This window comes from Hippichthys cyanospilos, chromosome 9, assembly GCF_059441005.1.
Source record: "Hippichthys cyanospilos isolate Australia breed blue-spotted pipefish chromosome 9, RoL_Hcya_1.0, whole genome shotgun sequence".
Lineage (NCBI taxonomy): Eukaryota > Metazoa > Chordata > Actinopteri > Syngnathiformes > Syngnathidae > Hippichthys > Hippichthys cyanospilos.
This window is the reverse complement of record NC_142377.1, coordinates 5,492,039-5,513,338: the sequence shown is the minus strand read 5'-3', so window position 1 is coordinate 5,513,338 and position 21,300 is coordinate 5,492,039. Positions and strand designations below refer to the sequence as shown.

Below are 21,300 nucleotides of genomic sequence, written 5' to 3'. Positions count from 1 at the left end.
GGAAGGCTGTATAAGCAGCAGGTAAAGGTGGAGGCGGTGTTATGGTTATAGAAGGGGAGTGACAGTAAGTCCGAGTCAAATGATGCAGTCATAAAGTCATACATACGTTAGCAGACAGCTGCATGGTCAAGTCGGCAACTTTCTCCTGCGAGGATTCCAGCTCGCGGCGCAGTTTACGGATTTGCTAAAGACGAAAGTCCATCATTGAGCAATTATGTTTATTATTCATGTTTTTAGATGAACCACAAAACAGCACATGTGAAGGACAGCATGCTTGTGATTTTTTTTTCCACAATGAAGACAATAAACACTGACTCAAGAAAACTTTGGGAACAGGCTCTGCAAAAACATTGAGGTGCATACCAATTAAAATTCCATAGAGTGGAAAGTGTGTTTAAATTTTAGTAATTCAACTGAAAATGTGAAACTTTATTACATGGACTTACCATGCAGAGTAAAGTAAGTAAGATCATTTGTATCATATTATTTTTGATAGTTACGCAGTGCAGCTACCAAAACCCCAAAGTTCGCCATCAAAAGAAATAGTAAGCCTGCAACGCATTCCAATGTTTTTAAGGTGATCTTGCTAAGTAAATTCTGTGTTTGCTTTTATAGTTGTGTGATAGTTTAGGAAAAATAATGACTTGTCCTTGAATGAATTGCAATTACCTGTGGGGGTTCCAGTATATAAAAAGTACTGATTGACAGTATTGTAACAAGAAGGATATGATGGCATTTCAGAGAATATTAGAAAGTGTGAAAATGTATTTGGTGAATTTAAGTACACACTAAATGCAACACAGAAGATCTGACAACTGAATCCAATCCAACATTTCCTTGGCCTTACCTCTCCTTGTATCCTGTCCTCATTCTACAGAGGGCATTGCGAAAGCATAAAAATGAGAGGGATATTTTGAGTAGAAGTTGGTAACAATTGCAGTTAAAATTTTTGGCTGGGCTCAAATGTAATAATATTAGTCCTCTACTGCACATTTTAGCAGGTTTTTGCTATTGCTATTATTCAAAAGGAAAGGCCTGCATTGAATTTTGATAAAAACAAAATGTACTCACCGAGGAGGAGTAGTTGGATGAAGCATTGGAAGCCAAAGAGAGTACAGAGCCATGTACTGCAAAAGGAGGAAAAAACATGTCCAATATTTGAAAGATATTTAAGATCATTGATATGTCCTGGGCTGTCATGCAGTGGAGTGGGGTAGAGTACCCTTCAAAAGTTTGGAAGACACCATGTTATTCGGTGTGTTTTCATTATTTACGTTTTTTTTCTGAATTATAGATCAATGCTTGAGTCATTGATATTATTAAAAAATAGTGAGAAATTATTTAGCTAACAAAAAACCCACTGCTACAACAGAACATGTTTCCTAATTTAGATTATTGAAAGAAGGGTTTTTGATGTGGATGCTTTATGATCTGAGATGACTTTTAGTTCACATCTTTGCATTATCAAAAGTTAATCGGTTGAATTTATTGACTGCCTAAAGAGATGAGACCATTTGAATTTGAATTAGTTTCGAAACGTTTTTGGTACTGTACCATCATACCAAACCATTAATTGGGTTGATTGATGGCATGTGTATATCTCTTTCTTTTACTTCTTTTACTGTTTCTCCGAAAGGAAAAAAAAAAAATCTGAGATTTATTCATTTTCAGGAAAAGTTGTTTTTCTTTTCAAGGCTCACCGTCATCTGTTGGTTCGCGGAAAGAGCCGGAGCGCATCATGCTTTTGGGTCGCTCCGCCAATGACATGGTGCTGCCCAGTGGGGAGGAGCCGTAGAGCTCGCAGTCACCTGGGGGCCCGATGCTATTGGAGCGAGATATCCTCGGGGTGCTCGAAGAAGAAATTGGGGCAACTATCAGGAAAACAAAAGAGAGAGATAGTGATGAGAAAGTGTGGGGGTTTATGTTCACACAAGGAAACACACAAGGACTGCCAAACTTAGAAAGTACCTGAACAAAACCAATGTGTCTCCACTGTGTTTAAAAATGGGTCACTCACCAATGTTGGTGAGAGGAGCTTTGGTGGCAGACAAGAGATGGATTGAACGAGTGGGCGACGGCAGCTGAGGTGGGCTGTCGCGCTCAGACGTCGCGTTGTGCGAGTGGCGTCGCCCGGGTTTTATGCCGTCATTGTCTGACAGGCTGGAGCTGCAGCGTCTTGGAGAAAAAACAGCCAACGCTTCAATGTTGAGTACTGAACAATGACACACGATGATGACGATGAAGCGTGATGAAAAGAGGGTCCTCGGCTTACGATGGAATCCTGACTTCCGGATGCATACAAGGGTTGGAATGTGCTTTAATTTCTATTCCAATGATTGCCAACCACTGTTACGTTGCACATAAGTGTAAACTTATCATTTTATTTTTATTGCTTTTCTTTACAAATGCCTCAAATTCACCAACTGTTATGTTCTGTTGCTATTTGTGTTCACTGGGTTATTATTGCGGTTTTCTGTTCTTTTCTGTTATTGGTCTTTTGTTGTTTTTTTTTTCATCACCTTTTTGAACTGTGGGGTTTTGTTCATGTGTTTTAGGTCCCCTCAGTGTCTCATCAGTGTGATTGTGTCCACCTGTCCTCCTTATTGTGCTTCCCATGTATTGGCCGATCAGCTCCCTGTTTTAATCTTGTCCAGGTGCTCCTTTTTAGTTTTAATGTATCTGCTTTCCTGTTTTCTTTCAGGTCTTGACGGGTCATTGTCGAACTGTTTTGTCTGTCAGTTCCTCGTAGTCCTTGTGAGAAATTCCTGTGACTTCTCGAGTTGATAGTCTATTTTTGTAGGTAGATTATTTGAGAGTTTTTTGTTCGTTACTTTATATGCAGTTCAATTCCTTGTTTTGTATTTTACATTTTTATATTAAATTAATGTTTTTGAGGGCGGCTAGTTGGCGCAGTGAATAGCACGTCTGCCATCACAGTCAAAGGGACCCAAGTCTCTGTGTAACGCTGTAGCAAAGTTCTATTACAGTAAAACCAATCCAGAACCATTGAAAACCGAGGACCATCTGTATGTGAACATACTCTAAGCCTTTCTTTGGCAAGGTGTTTCTTTCGGTCTGCAACCTGTTTAGAGAAAGCACAAAATGTGTGTATTAATCGAGGAAAAGAAACAAACAAAAAAAATCTCTGATAGCATTGAGATGACACAGACCCTTCTGAGAGGTTGAGTGACGTCCTGCTCCCAGCGCCCCATGTCCCCGCGCCCCTCTCATTATCTTGCGACTGTTTGGCGCTAAACCTGGCTCGAGAGGACACGCTCATCTGGAGGGGAAGTGACTCCATGCTGCGATGCATAGTTGACAGTTTGGGATACAGCAGGGGCGAATCCCCCAGGCCGTCTCTTGCGTATGAGCCGGGTGAGTCAATATGCAGGACGGGCGCCGGGCTGGGGGTCAGGCGGGTTGCTGAGTGAGAGGAAGCCAGGTCCTGGAGCTTAGAGTAAGGGGGGACTTTGGGTGGGAGGTCTTGAATGGTGACGCACGAGTCCAAGCTGTTGGAGTTGACCTTGTCCAGGTGAGCCAAACTGGGTGGGCGTCCCAAAGACTTGGCTAACATCCTATATTAAGAAGACCAAAACAACACAATTTCTCATGCAACGAAGGATGCCATCCATCCATTTTATATACTAACGTGTTTGGTGTTATGGAGTAACTGTATTCCATACAAACTGACCAAAAAGAATGAAGATTACAGTTCACACAACGGAGTAGAAAGTATTGATTCCTGCCATGAAGGTTAGCTTGCAGAAGCAAGGTGCCCGTTCATTTATTTTTTTGGTTCCTGCATGATTTTTTTGTTTGTGTTTTTTCCCACGTCCCATTCATCCATTTTCCTTAACACTTGTCCACGTACAATTTTTAGAGCACACACACTGGTGTTTTTTATTGGACAATTTTTCCTTTTGCTTACTCATTCACATACAGTGTTAAGTTGAAGTTTTTGTTAGAATGTGTATTTTTTGTTTTTTGATTTCCGAAAACATCGAATTATGACGTACGTATGCTACATGGCTGAAGACATGCAAGAGTCAGTTGTCATTTCTATATGTAATATCATAAAAGCACCATGAGTGGGCAGATATTTTACATATTCTCTTCATCTTATCCTGACCAATAGGTTGCTTGCAAATGCTGTCACTATTGCTTTGCTATTTATGTATTTTTTTCTCCACTGAGCATTACAATGGACTGCATGCATCTCATAGTTTGGTCTTGTGTGTGCAGCGATCATGGTGTGAGTATTAACTTTGCTTACCTTTGAAATCGTAATGTATATGATTGTCCATAGGCTACAATTATTAAAAGTTTACTAATCTGCAAGCTGCTCATGTTTTGGATTCATGAGCAATAGCGGACCTGTTTCCCATTAGTCGAGAGCTAAAGTCTTGAGGCGAACCCTGATTACTGTTATTCATATAAGCAAATAATAGCATATTGTTTGCTGCTGAAATGGGAAGGAAAACGTCTACATCCGCTGATTACAAAAGTTGTGAGCCTTGATGTGTAAGCTTTAATTTGATGGTGTAGCTCAGTGCATAACATCAACACCAGCAACCTAACAATAATAGGTCTTCTTGTGGTAAAACATACCTGGCTAGACTAACTTTGCCAAAAACTCAGCCTTGGACAACGTAAATGGGTTCATTCTCCCAAACTGAGTAACTTTCTGTTGTTATGGCAGTTTTAGATCAGCTGGAAAGTATTCAAAATATTTTGATGGCCACCGTGAAAAGAATAGCATTGCAGAATGCTTTGCTCCGAGCGATGTGCAAACGACCTATTGTATACGACAACATGAGTCGTAGACCGCATAGATGTTTTGCATTAGTTGATTTATTTATTTATTTTATTGTACTTAATGAGTTCTTGCACTTACGGCTGATTCTTTCTCAGCAGTTTTATGCTGTCTTTAAAATAATGATTTTTATGTCCATAATTTACATGAAATTGAAATGCTTGTTTATTTTACAGTTTGCTTCAAACTCTTTGTTGTTGGTTTAGGAAAGCGGATCTTTTCATGCACTGAAAAATGTATTGCCAAAAATTAAATATGTATATTAAGAGTACATACAGTGTTTAGCATGTATTTTGTCCTTGTTTAAAATGTTATGTCATACATCTAGTTAGCAAGTGCGTGTTGCATTTTGCCTCTACCCATACGTAACAATGATGAAAAATTCCCTGCCCGCTCCATAAATTTTAATATGGAATACCTAACGAGAACCTAGCACGCATTTTTGGAACGTGAATTCTAATAAACTCCATTGACTTAGCACAGTTTGCATGGTCACATCGCTATTCTGTAATCAATGAAAATGCTTCTACAATACTGTCAATGCAAGTAACTTGCAGCACCTTGGCGTTGTGGGCGATGACATTTCAGGATATTTGCTGCTGCCAGTCCGTCTCAGGCCGTGCAGTTTCACCACAGATTCTCGCGAGGACTCCGACGGAATCTGATCTCCTTTCAGGGAAGCACAGTCCATGTCCATGTCGGCACACACGGCTTTGGCCCTCGCCTTCTCCTTCTCCCTGTCGGTCTGGTTCACCGGGACAACCATGGTCCGATTAGACATTTTGCTATTAAAACCTGTGGTTTCTTTTACTCTGGGGCTTGCCGAGGCTATGCTGACAGGCTTCAGTGCCAGTAGACTCGGGTCTATACTGCCGCTGACGGGTCGGGTCGCGGGGCGGCCGATGACGCTGAGCGTGCTGGACTTGGCGGGTCGAGGCAGGCTGCGATACTGGATGCTGTTCCGGGCGTTGGGCCCGAGGAAGCTCTGCTCGCCGCTGGCGTCAAAGCTGTTTTTGCGGCCAGAAGGCGCACCTAACCCAACAGGCTTCATTGACATGCCTGAGGACTTGGGAATTTTTCCCATAGTAGCGGAGCCACTGGAGATGGTGGCACCCCCAGCTGTCAGCACAGTGGCGGTACCCGTGGCAGCGGGCGGTCTCTTGTAGCCAAAGGCGGCTCCGGTTGTGGGTTTGACTAAACCAGACGGGGGCTTACGAGTCTCCATGTGATGATCCCGGCCGGCGTCTGAACGGGACCGTTGGAGACCTGCAGTCTTGATGGAAATCTTGGATTTGTCTTGCGCCTTCTCGTTTTTGGGCGCTGCATAGACAAAACAATGAAAAAAAGAGACGTTGAATACATTCCCAGAAATAAAAGGAAGAACAGAAAGTTTAAAGGGCATCAAAATGATGAATTAGATGAAAGTGATACGACTGGCCTGCATCACATAAAACATTTGCGCTCCAGCCAAGTTAAACTATAAGCAAAGAAACATCTGTGTTTACTTGGAGGAATTTTTATGTTCCTCACGTGTGAATCACTGCCAGACTTCAGGTTCATCAAAGGAAATACAAGTCCTTGTTATTTATGTCCATTTAAACCCTAATATGGTCACGCGATCAAACTTTGCTCTCCTATTGTTTTTTTTCAATCTGAGTACAGGTATGAGTAATAAAAGTGTTCAGGCTATTTCCTGACTTTGTTTTTCTTTTTTTTTTAGACAAAATGTCATTAAAAAACGCTTTTACACCCAAACTTTCAAGACTAAAACTTGATGTTGATTTTGTTAAATTAAGATTTAGTGGACAATCATCAAAAATAGGAGGTACAGTACTTGATTTACAAGCATATTTTGTACCTTTCCGCATTTCCTTTAGTGTTTTTTCTTATTAAGGTCATGAATGAGCCAGGACTGTTGTTAACCAACTCAGACTCTAAGGAAAAATTTGGAGTCTTCAATAAACCTAAAAGTGACTGGAATGAATCATTGCAAAAAAAAGTTGGTGATTCACAAATGCACATTGTGTGCACATAGTGTGATTGAGCCCTGCACATCTACCGATGCAATGCCACCAGAAACTGATTCTTAGTTTTATTATATATATATATATATATATATATATATATATATATATATATATATATATATATATATATATATATATATATATATATATATATATATATATATATATGGATCTCACCTGCCACTCTGAGCGTACTCTGCGACGTGTGGGTGATGGGAGAGGTGACCCCCACCGGAGGATTCCGACTCTTCTTAAAGCTTCCCGGTGCACCCAAACTTTGAGGCTTCCTGGTTTCCCCTTTGACCGTCAGCTCTTCAGTCAGACCGGGCGGCTTCTTCCTCCACTTGCTCGGCGCTTCCGTCTTGAGACTGCCCGTGTCGTACCCGCACGCGTCCAGCTTGTGGCCCGCCTTGCTGTCCTCACTGTACCAGGAGAGCCCGCTCTCCACCAAGGAGCGCTTCTCGGCGTCGGTACGGAGCTGTTACAAGATGAGAGGAGCAGTGAGGATCACAATCGCGCGCTGTCTGCTATCTCCCCCCGACAGCATAGCTAGTTGTAATCTTTGTTTCATCTTAGCTACATTCCAGAGGAAGAAGAAAGGATATGTCAACTGCCTCGAGCTGTGCAAAGAAAAACATAATGGCAAGGTCGAAAATCCTCCCACCTACTATCAAGTGGACATATTATGCACATTTAAATTTTCATCTGCTTATACACTAATAGTTGGGCCTCTGGGGTACACATTAGGTGTAGACAACAATTTATGTTTAGTGATAAGTCCATTCACCACACAAATGGTGTTGTGTCTGAAATGCTGTATCTGAAATGTTTATACATTAGTGAATTAATTACATTCCCGGTAGTCTTCTTAATGGGATGAAAAATTGTTGCAGCCATTTTCACAGTAAGAAGTTAATCTTTTTTCTGTACTTAATTTGATACCTTTACATGAAGAATTAATTAGTTAACACCTCAATAATGTTGCCACTTGCTGTCGACTAAAAATGACATCAACATCAGGGCTCAGATAAACACTTATCATGACTCAGCTTGCGAACACAACTAACCCAAAAAAATAATTGAGCAACTGTGATGTCATTTTCAGTCGACAGAAAGTGGAAAAATGTGCTTTTACAATTAAGTTACTGGATTGAAAATTAATCAGAAAATTAAGAATGGACAAAATATGTAATATTTGCTGCTAAAAGTGGCTAAAAAAAAGTTTAGTATCACTTCAATCCTTCAATTGTAAGGCTTTATGAAAAAAAAAAAAACAACTTAATTTCAAGCACGTATAATCACAGTTAAGGACCCAAATTCAATTCCAGCCGGCGCCGGCCTTCCCGTGTCTCTAGCCTCCCTGTGTAGAGTTTGCATGTTCTCCTTAAGCCCACATCGCCAGGCACTCCCGCGTCCTCCCCCACTCCAAAAACATACATGGCAGTTGTATTGGACACACTTAAATTGTTCTTAGATGTGGTTGAGTGTTTGAATGGTTGTTTGTCATTTTGTGCCCTGCAATTGGATGGCAACCAGTTCAGGGTGTCACCCGTCTGCTGCCCAAAGTCAACTGGGATAGGCACCAACAAGCCTGCAATCATTATCAGGATAAGTGGCTCTACAAAATGGATGGATCAATGGAATTTCTGGCTGATCGTATTATTTATTTTTCTATCTTAATCATCAAACCACACCTTCCCAAAAAACATAGTTGATATCAATTGACATCAGTGACAGTATTCTGGACCATTACCATTGATGTCTTCTCACGACAATAGGGCACAAAATGTTAACAATAGCACTTGCCGTAGGCCAATCAGTAAATTGGGCAAAGTTTCGTTGTAAAGTCTTTCCCCTGGGGTTAAAAAAAACAACAACGCTTTACCACGCAAAAAAAACAAACAAAAAACAAACACCTAAAACGTTTCCATTTTGGCATCATATATGTTATCATATAGCTGTCAAATACCATCAATTGTATGAAAAAAATAAAATCGATTAAGCTCCCAGACCGTGGTCAAACTCTGACATGTAACTTTTTCAAAAACAGTTTCCTCAGCTTACCATGACGGAAGAGTTGCGTCTAGATCCCAGCGGAGTGTTTGGGAGCGAGTTAAGGGATGAGCTGACGTTGAACTCCTCTGAGCTTAGGTTGTCCGAAACTTCGCCGTCACCATCACTGAGTCCGCTGCTGATGGAGCTGCTTTCATCCCAGCTGAAATGAAAAACCAAAAATGACATCAAGCTAATGATGACCATATGGTGGGCATATTACTAGAGGCTATAAATCCTGATGTTATAGAGAGGGAAATAAAAATGCATCCACCTAAACTAAACAGGTGATTTTGACTTACTTATGAGTGGGTGATAAACTATCCTGATCCCTGACATTTCATTTTAAAGTTCAATGAAGGTTGCTTCAAAGAAAACCTTCTGGGATGTGCTGCTAAATCACAGCAGACTTAAATTTAAAAAAAAAAAAAGGAAAAGAAAACAGGAACTCTAACAGCTTGAGAGTTAGTTCAGGGTCTGATCCTGGTGAAGGGAAGTCAGAGTGACAGCCCCTCCCTCCAAACACAACCTCCTGTGTCGCCTTGAAACAGATGCTGCCAAGTCAGGCCTGGTGGCCAAGAAGTGAAAACAGACCTCCCCATGTGCGGGCCAAGGATGCGTGACTCAAATGAACTGGAAGAGTTAAGCAAGTCCGCCTGGAGGTACAGTAAATATTAACAGCAATAAAACACATGAAGTTCCAGCCCAGTTAGGATTAAGTGTAATTATACAGTTGGCTGACAAATATCTGCTGGCCTGCTCTCAGAAATGTGCTACAGTGGAAAAAGGTAACTAATAAGAACCTCTCTGACTTGAAATAGTGTGCTTCGTTTCTGGTTGGCCACTAATTACCGTTTGTGCCTATGAACCTTAAAATTTCCAAGGAACTGGGCTGGAAAATGTCCTAAAATGGCCTGTACACTCACAAAGGATTGGCATTCTGTATCATTTTTTAACGTTTTATGTTTAACATGTAAGTGACAGTGTCGGCTTGAACCACATTAATGATACGTAATTATTGATAAGACATAACCATGTTTAATTACGGGGTTGAATGTAAACAAACCTTAAAATGACCTAAGAACCCCTCAGGGTTGAAAAGCTTAAGAATACAATTTGAGTGTAAAATTATATTAGATGTCTTTGGCAAAAATTGGCCAGTCCCATGGACTATGAACAAAACTTGGGAATTTTAATTTTGGGGACGACACGTTACGGTTTAACTGGGGCGTCACAGTTTTAAAACTTGTGTCCCAGGTCCTGGTGGATTTTGATAAACCAATTAAAACATATATAACATTTGGATTCCCCTTTAATTCCCACTCACATTCAAGTTTGCATCCTACCAGAACTAGTAACACTTTTTCTTTCTGTGTGTAAGAATTATGAGAAATATAGTCAGACCATATACAAACTGAGCTTTTCTGGTGTTTTCTGGCATTACAATGTGAGACCTGAAAAACACACATTTTAATTACAATCATTTGTTTTGACAGATCTTCAGTTTCTGTTGCATTCAACAATCAAGAGGTGCATGGAGAAGGAAAAGAGAGGGAGGAGAACATCTCAAAACATCTATAGGAATACTCATTCAATGCACCTAAAAGCAATAAGTGTGTGAACATACTAAATTAATTTTATTGAGTTCCTAACGAGAATTCAATGTATATATTAATAATGTACATTCCCGGTTTTTAATTTAGAAAATGTGGTCACACCCTTAGTTTTAGCAAAAGTCCTTTAACACAGATTAGCCAATCAAATAGACTACAATAGCAAACATTTTGAATTCAAATGTTCAGGTTAGCATTTTTACAAATAGGTTTGGCTTTTATCTTTCCCAGGAAATAACTTCATAAATGAGGATAATTTATTATAACAAAAAAAAGACAACTTTGTTAGCATTTCACTTTTAATCTGATTTTGCACGCAGTGGCAATACTTTATTGTCAGTTAGCTATGACATTAAATACTATTTGATTAAAAGTGTGACTAAAAGATTGAAATGCATTAAGGGAGAAACCTATTGTCATTCAAATCAAGTCAAGTTTATTTGTATAGCCTTGAATCACCACAGTTTCAAAGGCCTTTATAGGTCAAGAGAAATCACAGATAGCCATTATAAATCCCCTGAACAAAGCTTCAGCAAACGTGATGATAACCATTGCAAGAGCAAAAGACCGATAGGCTAATCAAAGTGGTATTTAACCATGTGTACAGTTCTTTGTTGTTTTAATTGGGTGCTATTTCCAGGTCCTGAATGGTAGCTAACATATCAACTGTTATAGCACCCACCCAACACAGCTTCTTTTTTTTTCCCTTCCAGATTAGCCTTCTCAAAACACAAAAAAAGTTTTCCATTCTATCTCATTATTCTCAGAATCTGTTGGGGAAAACCTTGTCCAAGGTAATAAGCCTCCTCCCCACACAGCCACAAATCCCCGAGATGACGCCATGCAGAAGCTCCAGGGAGGTATGACTCTTGTGAAGCCTTGAAAAACCGTGCTCGCTCTTTCTCCCCTCTCATTAGCACGCTCGCTGTGCTGTAGAAAATGATCACTGCGGGAGGTAAAGGAGACAATTCACATCAGCGCAGCTAATATGAGTGTAAACTGGATGGCTCATCAGGACCCACACAGTAAAGTTTAATGAGGTCCAGATTAAAAGAAGTTAAAAAAAAAAAAAGCTCAGTTCTGATTGACATTTTTCAGAGATGTCATAATATAATGGTTGCTGAGTGGTTGTAGTTTGCAGATATGATGGGATTACTCTGGGTCTCATTGATGTCTTGATAAGAGTGTTGTGTCTGCCTCCGTAGTGCTATCATCACCAGCTCCATCTTATAAAAGAAATACAAGAAAAGGTCATGCCAGTACAGTGCCCCCCCCCCCCCCCCCCCCCCGCGTTACAACGTCCCTGATTTACGTTATTTTCATGTTGCGACCTGGAATACTGAGTTTTTTCACCCCCTCTTTATGACATTTTGCCGGATTTGCGACAAAAACAACTGTCATGACCCTAGGGGGTTGGCTGTATTTGTGTTGTTTTGCCTCCATCTGCTGGTGTTTTTAGGTAATTGCACTTATTTACTATTGCCGTCTAACTGCTTCCATGTGACGCGTGACTACAATGCTGGTCTGCTATTGGTCGGCGTCTTCTCACGGAGATGGTGGTCTTCTATTGGTTGGCCTCATTTGTTTCATAATGGTGGAACGGTCAAGCTTTGTTTGATTTTGAGTGGTTACAAAATATTTTACTGCTTGATTCAAAGTTGAAAGGGTTAGCCATGGGTCCCAAGTGATGTTAAAGACAGAAGTAAGAAGATGATTTATATGGAAACAATGCTGGAGATAACCCTTTTCAGGGAATATGGGCATAACAAATGCCACTCAAAGGTAAACAAATCCTTTCTATATTTTTTATTTATGATGTTTTCTGATTGTATACATGTATATTATATATACATAGCACTTACTAGACTATTTTGGTCCCGATTTTTAATATGTATGTACAATTTTGATGTTTTTACCTGGGGTTCTAAACGCATTAGCTATTCAACATAGGTTTGGATTGCCCGTCATACGACGAATTCGCCTTACGACCACAACCGCGGAACAGTTTAATGTCGTAATTAATGTATTTTAGTTTTTGCCTAAGAACTTCAGAATGTGCAAACTAATCCTGTGGATGCAGATTAATGTGCCAACACTACAGAATCCCCATTGAGAAATTGAGAAAAATCTTTTACCAAATTGCGGGGAAGTTGGGCTTCTTATTTCTGCACTTAAGAGTGTACCGGTACACAGAAAAAATTAAGGTCCATCAGCACGTATGTTTTGAGATTTTAAAATAGCAAGACGGTGGTAGAAAGAAAAGATGATAAATTCTCTGTCAACTTCAGACTAAAAAGTCCCCTCTGTCATCACCCAATGTTTGGCCACAAAATGGCTAATGTGCATTTGAATTATGATGTTTCATGTTCTATTTTTACACCACCGTGATAGATGTGGCCGTTCGGGTCAATGTTAAGTGTGATGCGTCAGCGGTGCCAAGTCAGCATGAGAAGACTTGGCAAAAGCAGTCACAGCATTAAACATTATAGGTTGAACTCAACTCATGAGCAAGCACATCGTCTCAACTTTTATTTATTGTCCCTGAAAGCGCCGCAGTGATGCTTCATTATTCAAATGGCTGACGGAGCAACGTGGGTGGTTTTTTTCTTTTTTCTTTTACTTGAGTCATTTTGTTTGCTGACCCTCGGCTGGGAGAACGCCACGTTGCCCCCAGATGTATATGAGTCTGAATGTGGATATGTAACATGAGTCCAATAGTAATTTTTCAACATGTCTTACAAAGGGCATAACAAATTACAACACAGACTGTTTTGAGTTTCAATGTGTTAATCGAAATTTCCTTATTTGACTAACTATTTCAATCAGGTCTGGATTACGTATTGTTTGATCAGAATCTATGATGACCATTTTGGCCTGGAATCCTAAAAACTGTTTTCAAATGGGATGAGATTTGAACACAGGACAGGCATGATGGAAAAAATACTACAAACAAACAAACAAACAAAAAAACTTAGTGGCGGTAACTGGTAAGTATGATCTTGAACAAAATGGCCACCAAATCCCGGCAAGCACGCACGTGTGATCAGAGCAGAAACACAATTGAGGTCAAAATCACGTGAAGCTTTAACAGTCAAGAGGCTCTAAAAAAAGGTTTGACTCGAGCCAGGAAAAGGGAAATTGAGTGCAGACTGCAGGGACCATAAATCCGGGATGAGATGACTGCAGCAAAACCCTTCATTAAGTCCAGAATGTCTTTCGCTGGTACGCGTTTATTTTCCACCAGCGAGGACGTTAGGGGTGTCATACGATACGTGCCAAAGCACTGAGCGCATGCACTCAGCGCCAGGCAAACCTTATCATCGTCGCCATGGAGATGACATTGCCAGGAAAGCTTCTTAAAGAAGTGCTTTAAGCATCCAGAACCAAAGACAGGAAAAATACTGAAATCCAATGGTAGTACTTATGGAAATCTATCTTATCTTAGTAGTGCTACATTTTTTATTAGTTCTAGTAGAGTCCACTTGTCAACTTCTGCAGTTTTGCCTCACAAGTAACATGTAGTTGACCTACTGTATAATATAATCGTCCTTACAATAATTTTAATGAATAAAACATCTTAAAAAGGCCCCAACATGGCATTTACATACTTTCCACAGTATAATATAGTCATATAAATTACGTTGGCATTGGCAATTTAGATTCTTATTAAATATGAGTTTTAGGGTACTGACTTTTCCAACCAGGAATTAAAATGGCTCATTTGCTCTTATATATAGACATGGATAAGGTGTGTATTTTCTTTTGCACAGGAAATGCGGGGAGTTGCGAATTGCTCCTGTCGTCATTAGCGAGCTTCAAGCCGTTTTCATTTGCACAGATGGGGCCGGTGTGATAATGCACAATAAGCAAGGAATTTAGAAATGCGTCAATGAAGGAAAATAATCCTTTGGGATGAGAGATCAACGTTGGAACATGGTTAAAAACTCGTCTTCCCCTTTGGTGAACTACTCATTTTACTGCTATTAAGACAGTTGTTTTTCTAGTACACCTAGTCACAGTATTTATGCACTAGACTGTCTTACTAGTAAGTGCAAAAAGCACACATGAAAATTCAGCTTGATATCACTGCTATTGGATAAATGTCACTATCAATTTACCCTGAGCCTACCTAGACACACACACACACATGCACCATTCAGCAGTTATCAGTAACACACAAGGCAGCCCCATCAGTGGGTCAGTAGAGAATGGTTGCCATGGCAGCACATGTAGGGCCTTGGTTGGTGTGTGCTGCTTACCACACCAGTCTGCTTTCTGTTCACTGTATCGTAGCCACTGTGCTGCAGTGTATATAATGTATAGTACACAAAGGAAACGCTGTCCAGACCTCTACATGTCGTATGTCACCTTCCTCACTATTGTACTGTATGCTCATGTTGAAGAGCTTCATGATGGTTCATATGAGCCAAAGAGATATATACTAACTCATTAACAACTTAATGTTGGCTCAGGCAGGATTGTTGTTCAATTTACCGAAACAGATTGCTCATATTGTACAATGATAATCGTAGGTTATTGCACAATTCAATAAAGTATGGGAATACGTATTATATGGTTTGTTATGACAATACAACCTTTTATTTTTATGGTAATGATGTGGTATGGATGGTAATTGTATCATATTGCTTGATATGATGCAGGCTGGAAATGGTGTAGTCCGATATGGCTAGACACACTATAGTACGGTTATTGTATGTATTGTATGGTGGGGTTTGCTGTGATATAACGTCATTTTATTGTATTGTATGATACAATCTAATATAGTATTTATATGGATACAGATGCAGTATAGAGATATTGTGCTGCACAATGCTATCAGTTATGGTGAACTGAGCAACCCTGTAAGTATGATGTGATACAGTTTAGTATGTTTACGTTATGGTACAGGGTTAATTTCAAGTCATCGAGAGCTACAAACCAGCGTTTATGCTGTTTTCCTTTAATGATACCACCTGATTCAATTGATGAAGGTCATTATCAGGCTTCTACCTAGCTGATCATTTGAATAAGATGTGTTGGTAGAAGGGAAACATAAATAACAGGTTAGATTGAGGCTCTCTGATCGGATTTGGCAACCACTTGTGATGCAATATTGTATGCACAGGGATTATACAATAATAATCATATAATACGACATGTGATGCAACAGTATGGTAATGGTGTACAGGTTACTGTGCAGTATAGATCAATGCTTCTAATTTGCTGAAATAGCTGGATGAGATACACTGTAAGAGGTAGGTGTCATGAAATAACAGTCTCAGTGATTATGCTGCTGTATGTACACAAGCTATATACACATGCCTGCGCAGTGTAGCTGATCAAAAGTGATGATACACATAACTATATTGAGATTATTAGGCTAATCACATGTGACAAATGCAAGAATGGGGAAGAGTGAGGGTTTTACTGACGATTTCAAGCTTGTTGTCATGGTTACGCCAGAGCACCCTGATCTATTTTCAAGAGTCGGTGCCTGATGGTTCTCAATGAGTTTTTGCGTGTGTGTATGTGTGGATGTACAGTAAGAATGCAAATGCAGCTTGGAATTTCCAAAGTGTAAGTAGGAAAGCAGATTTGAAATACAGAATATAAATAGAAAGCCAGTTGGCTGCAGACTAGAAAATCTTTCAAATTAAAGAGGTGAAAAGTAAAAACAGCCACCACTATTTTCATGCCTTGGTGTGTCTTTGGAGCCTACTATTTCCTGACTATGTGTTTCCTTTCACCAGCTGAGACTGGTACGTTCTTGCCACATTGCGGGGAAAACGCAATGTATTTTTTTTTTTTAAATAATGTCTGCTTAACTCCGACCTTGGCATCGGTCTCGAAAGTGTCATTTCCGCAAAATGCTTGTATTCTAGATAGGCATAGAATAACTTCCCCCACGGCATAATAACAGGGGAGCAGATGCTTCTATCTAGCGGTCACCTTGATTGCATGTCTTGTAGTCACAGTCACTGATCAGCAACCTTACACAGCATACAAATATTTCAATATTGAAGTTAAAGTTGCAGGCAAAAAATGAGCCCTTCCACCCCTTTATTTATGGGTAATCATCACAATTATTTGACATAATTAATTTTTTTAGCTTAAATCCACATCAGAGTTTTGCTGGGTGGCATGGAGCAAAACAATAGGACAACGTTCCTTTTGATAGCATTCTCATTGTGATGTCAGACAAGTGCCTCCAATATAAGAGTTGACAGAGTGATTGGTTGTTTTGCTAAAATGAGCAGGAGTTTTGTTTGCAACAATGTAAGATTCACCGTCGCGGTCTTAAACAGCAAAATTTCTACTTTATCTTGCTGAAAGCTGCTACAAAAATAAGCACAATGGAAACTGAGGTGTCATTTCGTGTAGCTGTGAGATACTTTCTCACTGAGTGAATGCAGTGTGAAAAAGCCCGAATGGTGAGTTGTATTTTTCAATGCAGCTCTGTTGGAATGTGTCTTTATGTGGAACAGCTCCATGGCAAAAAAAAAAATGGGTGCCATTTTTTTTTTACATCATCGTTTATCAGCTTCGACTTGACTTACTCACATAATACTTGTCTAGATTAATAGACAGTTGATGAATTGCCACATTGACATTAATAGTGTTTGATAATTGAATAGTCATTTAGAGACCTAAAATTGGCCAAATTCTTAAAGTTTCAGCATCTCAACTGGAAAATTAGTCTTGTATGTAAGCAGACTGATTATCATTGTGTTGAATCAAAATAGATGCAAACTTTTACATTGGAAAACCATGATCAACATTCTGACGAAAAAATTGAGAGATTTAGTGATATTCAATAGCTAAAGCTCTATACTCTACAACAAAAATATTTACAGTAATTGTTCAACCCTTAACATCTATGACCGAGTCACTATTCTTGGAGGAAAATCTGCAAGACTCTGAAGCATGTGCTTCTGAATATTTGTGAGGTTATGTGTGAAAAATACTTTTGGCATTATATTATTTTCTAGAATGCCACTTGACCATCTTGTCCAAGGCATCAGGTGATCTTTAAGGCATTATTGAGTCTCTTCTGTCACAGCCTTTGCACGTGAAGCCATAATAAAATCACATGACAGGCAAAAACACGTGTTCTAGTTTTAAAACAAGGCTATCTTCAGCGGTATCACATTTCTTATAAAATAATTTAGCATTGACGTCTTTAAGCATATTCCATTTTCCACTTTCCAGGCATATAAAACAGTCTTCATCTTTTTCCTTAATGCACTTTCCAGTAAATTCTCCCTCCAAACATTTGAGAGGCTGAACTCAAATCCCGTCTGCATGCCCGACAATGATAAAAAGCTGCTAAACCACACCAGAAGAACGCCCTGGTTTTCTTTCACATCTTGTCTCCGAATGTTGCTGTCAACAGGGCTCTGCATCATTGTTAAATCCTCTCCTGTCACTCGTAGTTGACATTCAGCGTGATCAAAAATGACTTGCGTACCTCAAAAGATCTGTTTTGATCGTGTTGCACAACTGGGAGGAAACCTGGTGGGTTATTCAACATGTCGACATGTTGGCGGGGGAAAAAAACTGTTGTGAGACAAAGAAGTGTTTTGGTTTATAAGTGCTGATGAGAATTACTGGCTAGCCATATTAAACAGTGCAGAAATGTTCAATGTTACCAATAGATCACGGTTGTTTAATATTGTTGAATCGTTCAAATTTAGTTTATAAAAAACATGGTATTGAAAAGAGGGTTCCTATGTAATAACTGGTATTTGTTCATTTTTAGTTCTGCTCAGCTCTCAAACAGACTTAACTGCAACAGGAAATACAGATTAGCACATCTGCCTCAGAATGTAGATGTTTGAAATTCAAATCCCCTCCCCAGCCTTCCAGTGTTTTCCGCTCGTGGTTTGTCTCACATTCCAGAAAATTAAATCTTTGTTTCATTCATGATTCTAAATTGTCCTTTGGTGTAAATGTGACCCAAATGAGGATGAGTGATGCAAAAGTTAAAAGAATTGACATATAGAAGCTCTGCTAAAAGTATTGTTTCTTTAGCCCCAATAAACTACCCCAGAACAAATTTCACAAAATAGTTTATTCTAAAGTCAAAATGTTTACTCAAGGTAACACATTTGCACTTTGCAGTTCACTATTCCTATATTCACCTATTTGAGTTTTACTGTGCCCTTTCTGTCACACCCGTACCAAGTCGATGGATGGTACCAAGGCCCTGGCTAATATGAACGTATTAGTTGTTGTCAAGGGAATAATTTTGAAATGTTATAACTCCTTTGGTAGATTGAGATTTGCCTTCGGTCGAGAAGGAGCTTAGTTCATCTTGGGTTGTTCACAGAATTTAGAGTCTTTTCATCATAATAACTTAACTTCTATAGCACCTACCAATATGTACAAGTCTACAGATTGCTTTGAGAAAACAAGAAAGAATAAATGAAACAAAATGAGCATTACAATCCCAATAAACATAAATACCAACTGTATTATACAGCAACGCGTATTGAAAAACTCAGATAACATAAGAATCAAACAACATGGAAGGAGAACAAAATCCTTATGTAGGTTGGTCAGAAACAAAAAGGGGTGAAGTGAAGCAAAGTCACTCACCAGCTCGTCGGTAAAGTGTTTTATGAACATCACTGATCTCGTCTTATCCCGCCCTTGTTTGCAAGGCGCAACAATAATGTCCCTGGCAAACTTTGACCCAGGATGAATTTAATCACCAAATGTGCAACATGTTTTATGTTCATTTCTCAGGAAAAGTGTATCTGGATCAATATGGCCCAAAGGTGTGTGTAATTATCCAAAAATGTCAAAAACTGAGCATTTTGTGTGGAAACCCACTCACAAGGTAACAAGGCAATACTCAATGTAGACCTGTATGTTACATTCATTTACAGTATCTGGAACAGTAATAACATCCTTGAGTCAATTTCAGATATTGTTTTTTCTGTGTATGAACAAAGTAACAAATCCTATGACCCTGTGACCCCACACTCAGCAATGAAATTCAATTTTGACCCAGGTTTTGCTTATTTATCAAGAAATTTGCAATCTTTAATCAAAGTGTTGATTAGCCATAAGCTCCCCAGCAGTCTTAGACTGAAAAATAACGTTCAACATTTACAGGTCAGATAAGCGGCGATAGAAATGGATGGATGGATCAAACGGTAATCCATAAGATAACAGGAAGGTTACGCCATTTACTTAGATGGGAAAAGTTGGCAAGACAAATTTGAAATGATATAGAATATTTTGGAATCACAATTTGTAGAATATCTTCAGTTGTAACTATTTACCTGGATAAACAATTTAGCAGGGGCATCAATTAGTCATATTTTCTTGCTAGTCGTGACAGGCCCGCATTCCGAACCCCCATGATTTATGGGGCAAAGTTCCTAACTCCTTGGTAAAGATAGTGCGATCGAAATCTGCTAACTGACAACAAAAGAGCAAATTCAATCACCACTAGAAACAAGGAGACACGTTGCCATGGAAACAGGACATACTAGAGATTCGTGCTACTATGGAAATCGGGCATCCTATAGATTCATGCTACTTGCCCATTAGTGAGGTTGTCGTCATCATCCGGGAGGCTCTTCCCCAGAAGGTCACTGTCGCTCAGGTAACCAGACTTGAGGTCTCCGTCATCCAGAAGATCCATACGCGAAGTCCCGCTCAGCCTGCCCGAGCAGCGAGCCGGCATGGTTTGGGCAACGTACTGGGAGGAGTTCCTCGGGGTCCCCTGGTAACCAACCGCCGCAGTAGATGGAGCTTCGCCCGCCTGGAGCCGAGGGCTGGCTTGCCCGTGGCGCCACGACAGCGGTGAGGAGCGGTTGGACAGGCTGGACAAACTGCGGGCGTTGGTGTCATCGCTGTCGTAGCCCACGTTGCTGCTGTCCACGCAGCTGTGGGCACGCATGGCAGAGGATATTGCCTTAAGTGCATATCTATTTCTGCACATTTGATACGTGAAGCATAGTTTCTAAAACTTATTTTCAAGTGTCTGATGTCGGATGTTCCTTCTTAACTGTGTGTCTATGGCGGCAATCTATTGCTGTCTTGCAAAACCTGCAGTATGTAAACTTTTCTTTTTGTAAATGGGTTAAAGGGTTAAAAGGAACTCTGTCAAAGAATTGGAACATCTTGTGTGTGGGTGCTATTCCTTACATAACTATAGGCACCGAGTCACCTCAATAAATATTACAATGACGGCGACCATGGGAGTATTTTTATCTGTCCTTGTTGGATAATTCATAAGCAGAGAAAGCCATTTGACCTGCTCCAGTTAGGAAAGAGGCAGACATCCATTCTACATCATCATCATAGTACCTAATAGGCTTTATAGATTACATACTGCATTAAGGAAATTGTACTTTTTAACTGCTTGTAGTATACTTACAGTACACAAGACCGAACATCAAAACCAAACATCATATTACTTTAGCGTTCCAAACAAACAAACCAAACACCCTGCTCAAGTTACCTCCACAGGGTCTTGCAAATGCTGCTAGAGCACATTGCTGATGGGCAGGACTAAACCTAGAAGTGAGACATTATTTTTACGAGAAGTCTAAACCTAGAAGTAAGACTTCCTTTCAATGAGAAGACATTAGGAAAAAGTGCCTGTAATGATGGCAGATTTGAGTTTTCTTCAACAGTGTTATTTCACGGGAAAATGATTGTTTTTGTTTGTTTGTTTGTTTTTTAAAGGGAGGTTATGAAGGACGTTTTTGTAACAGTCTTGGAAAGAACTACTTTTCATTTGATGAGTTAATGTTAATGTTAAGATTTTACTCAAGGA

The 21,300-nt window shown here is 39.7% G+C and overlaps 1 protein-coding gene across 1 annotated transcript in view; it reads right to left on the bottom strand.

Annotated features, from left to right (window-relative positions):
• LOC148418616 (neuron navigator 1-like) overlaps nucleotides 1-21,300 on the bottom strand; it is a 46,500-nt gene that overhangs the window by 17,262 nt on the left and 7,938 nt on the right. Inside the window, exons 3-13 of the mRNA XM_088423881.1 lie at nucleotides 20,060-20,404; nucleotides 8,905-9,055; nucleotides 7,018-7,318; nucleotides 5,374-6,133; nucleotides 3,171-3,575; nucleotides 3,041-3,082; nucleotides 2,018-2,175; nucleotides 1,701-1,871; nucleotides 1,072-1,127; nucleotides 848-871; nucleotides 107-184 (exon numbers count right to left, since the gene is read on the bottom strand). Of these exons, the coding sequence (XP_088280007.1) occupies nucleotides 107-184; nucleotides 848-871; nucleotides 1,072-1,127; nucleotides 1,701-1,871; nucleotides 2,018-2,175; nucleotides 3,041-3,082; nucleotides 3,171-3,575; nucleotides 5,374-6,133; nucleotides 7,018-7,318; nucleotides 8,905-9,055; nucleotides 20,060-20,404 (2,491 nt within the window). The remainder of the gene's footprint in view (nucleotides 1-106; nucleotides 185-847; nucleotides 872-1,071; nucleotides 1,128-1,700; nucleotides 1,872-2,017; nucleotides 2,176-3,040; nucleotides 3,083-3,170; nucleotides 3,576-5,373; nucleotides 6,134-7,017; nucleotides 7,319-8,904; nucleotides 9,056-20,059; nucleotides 20,405-21,300) is intronic.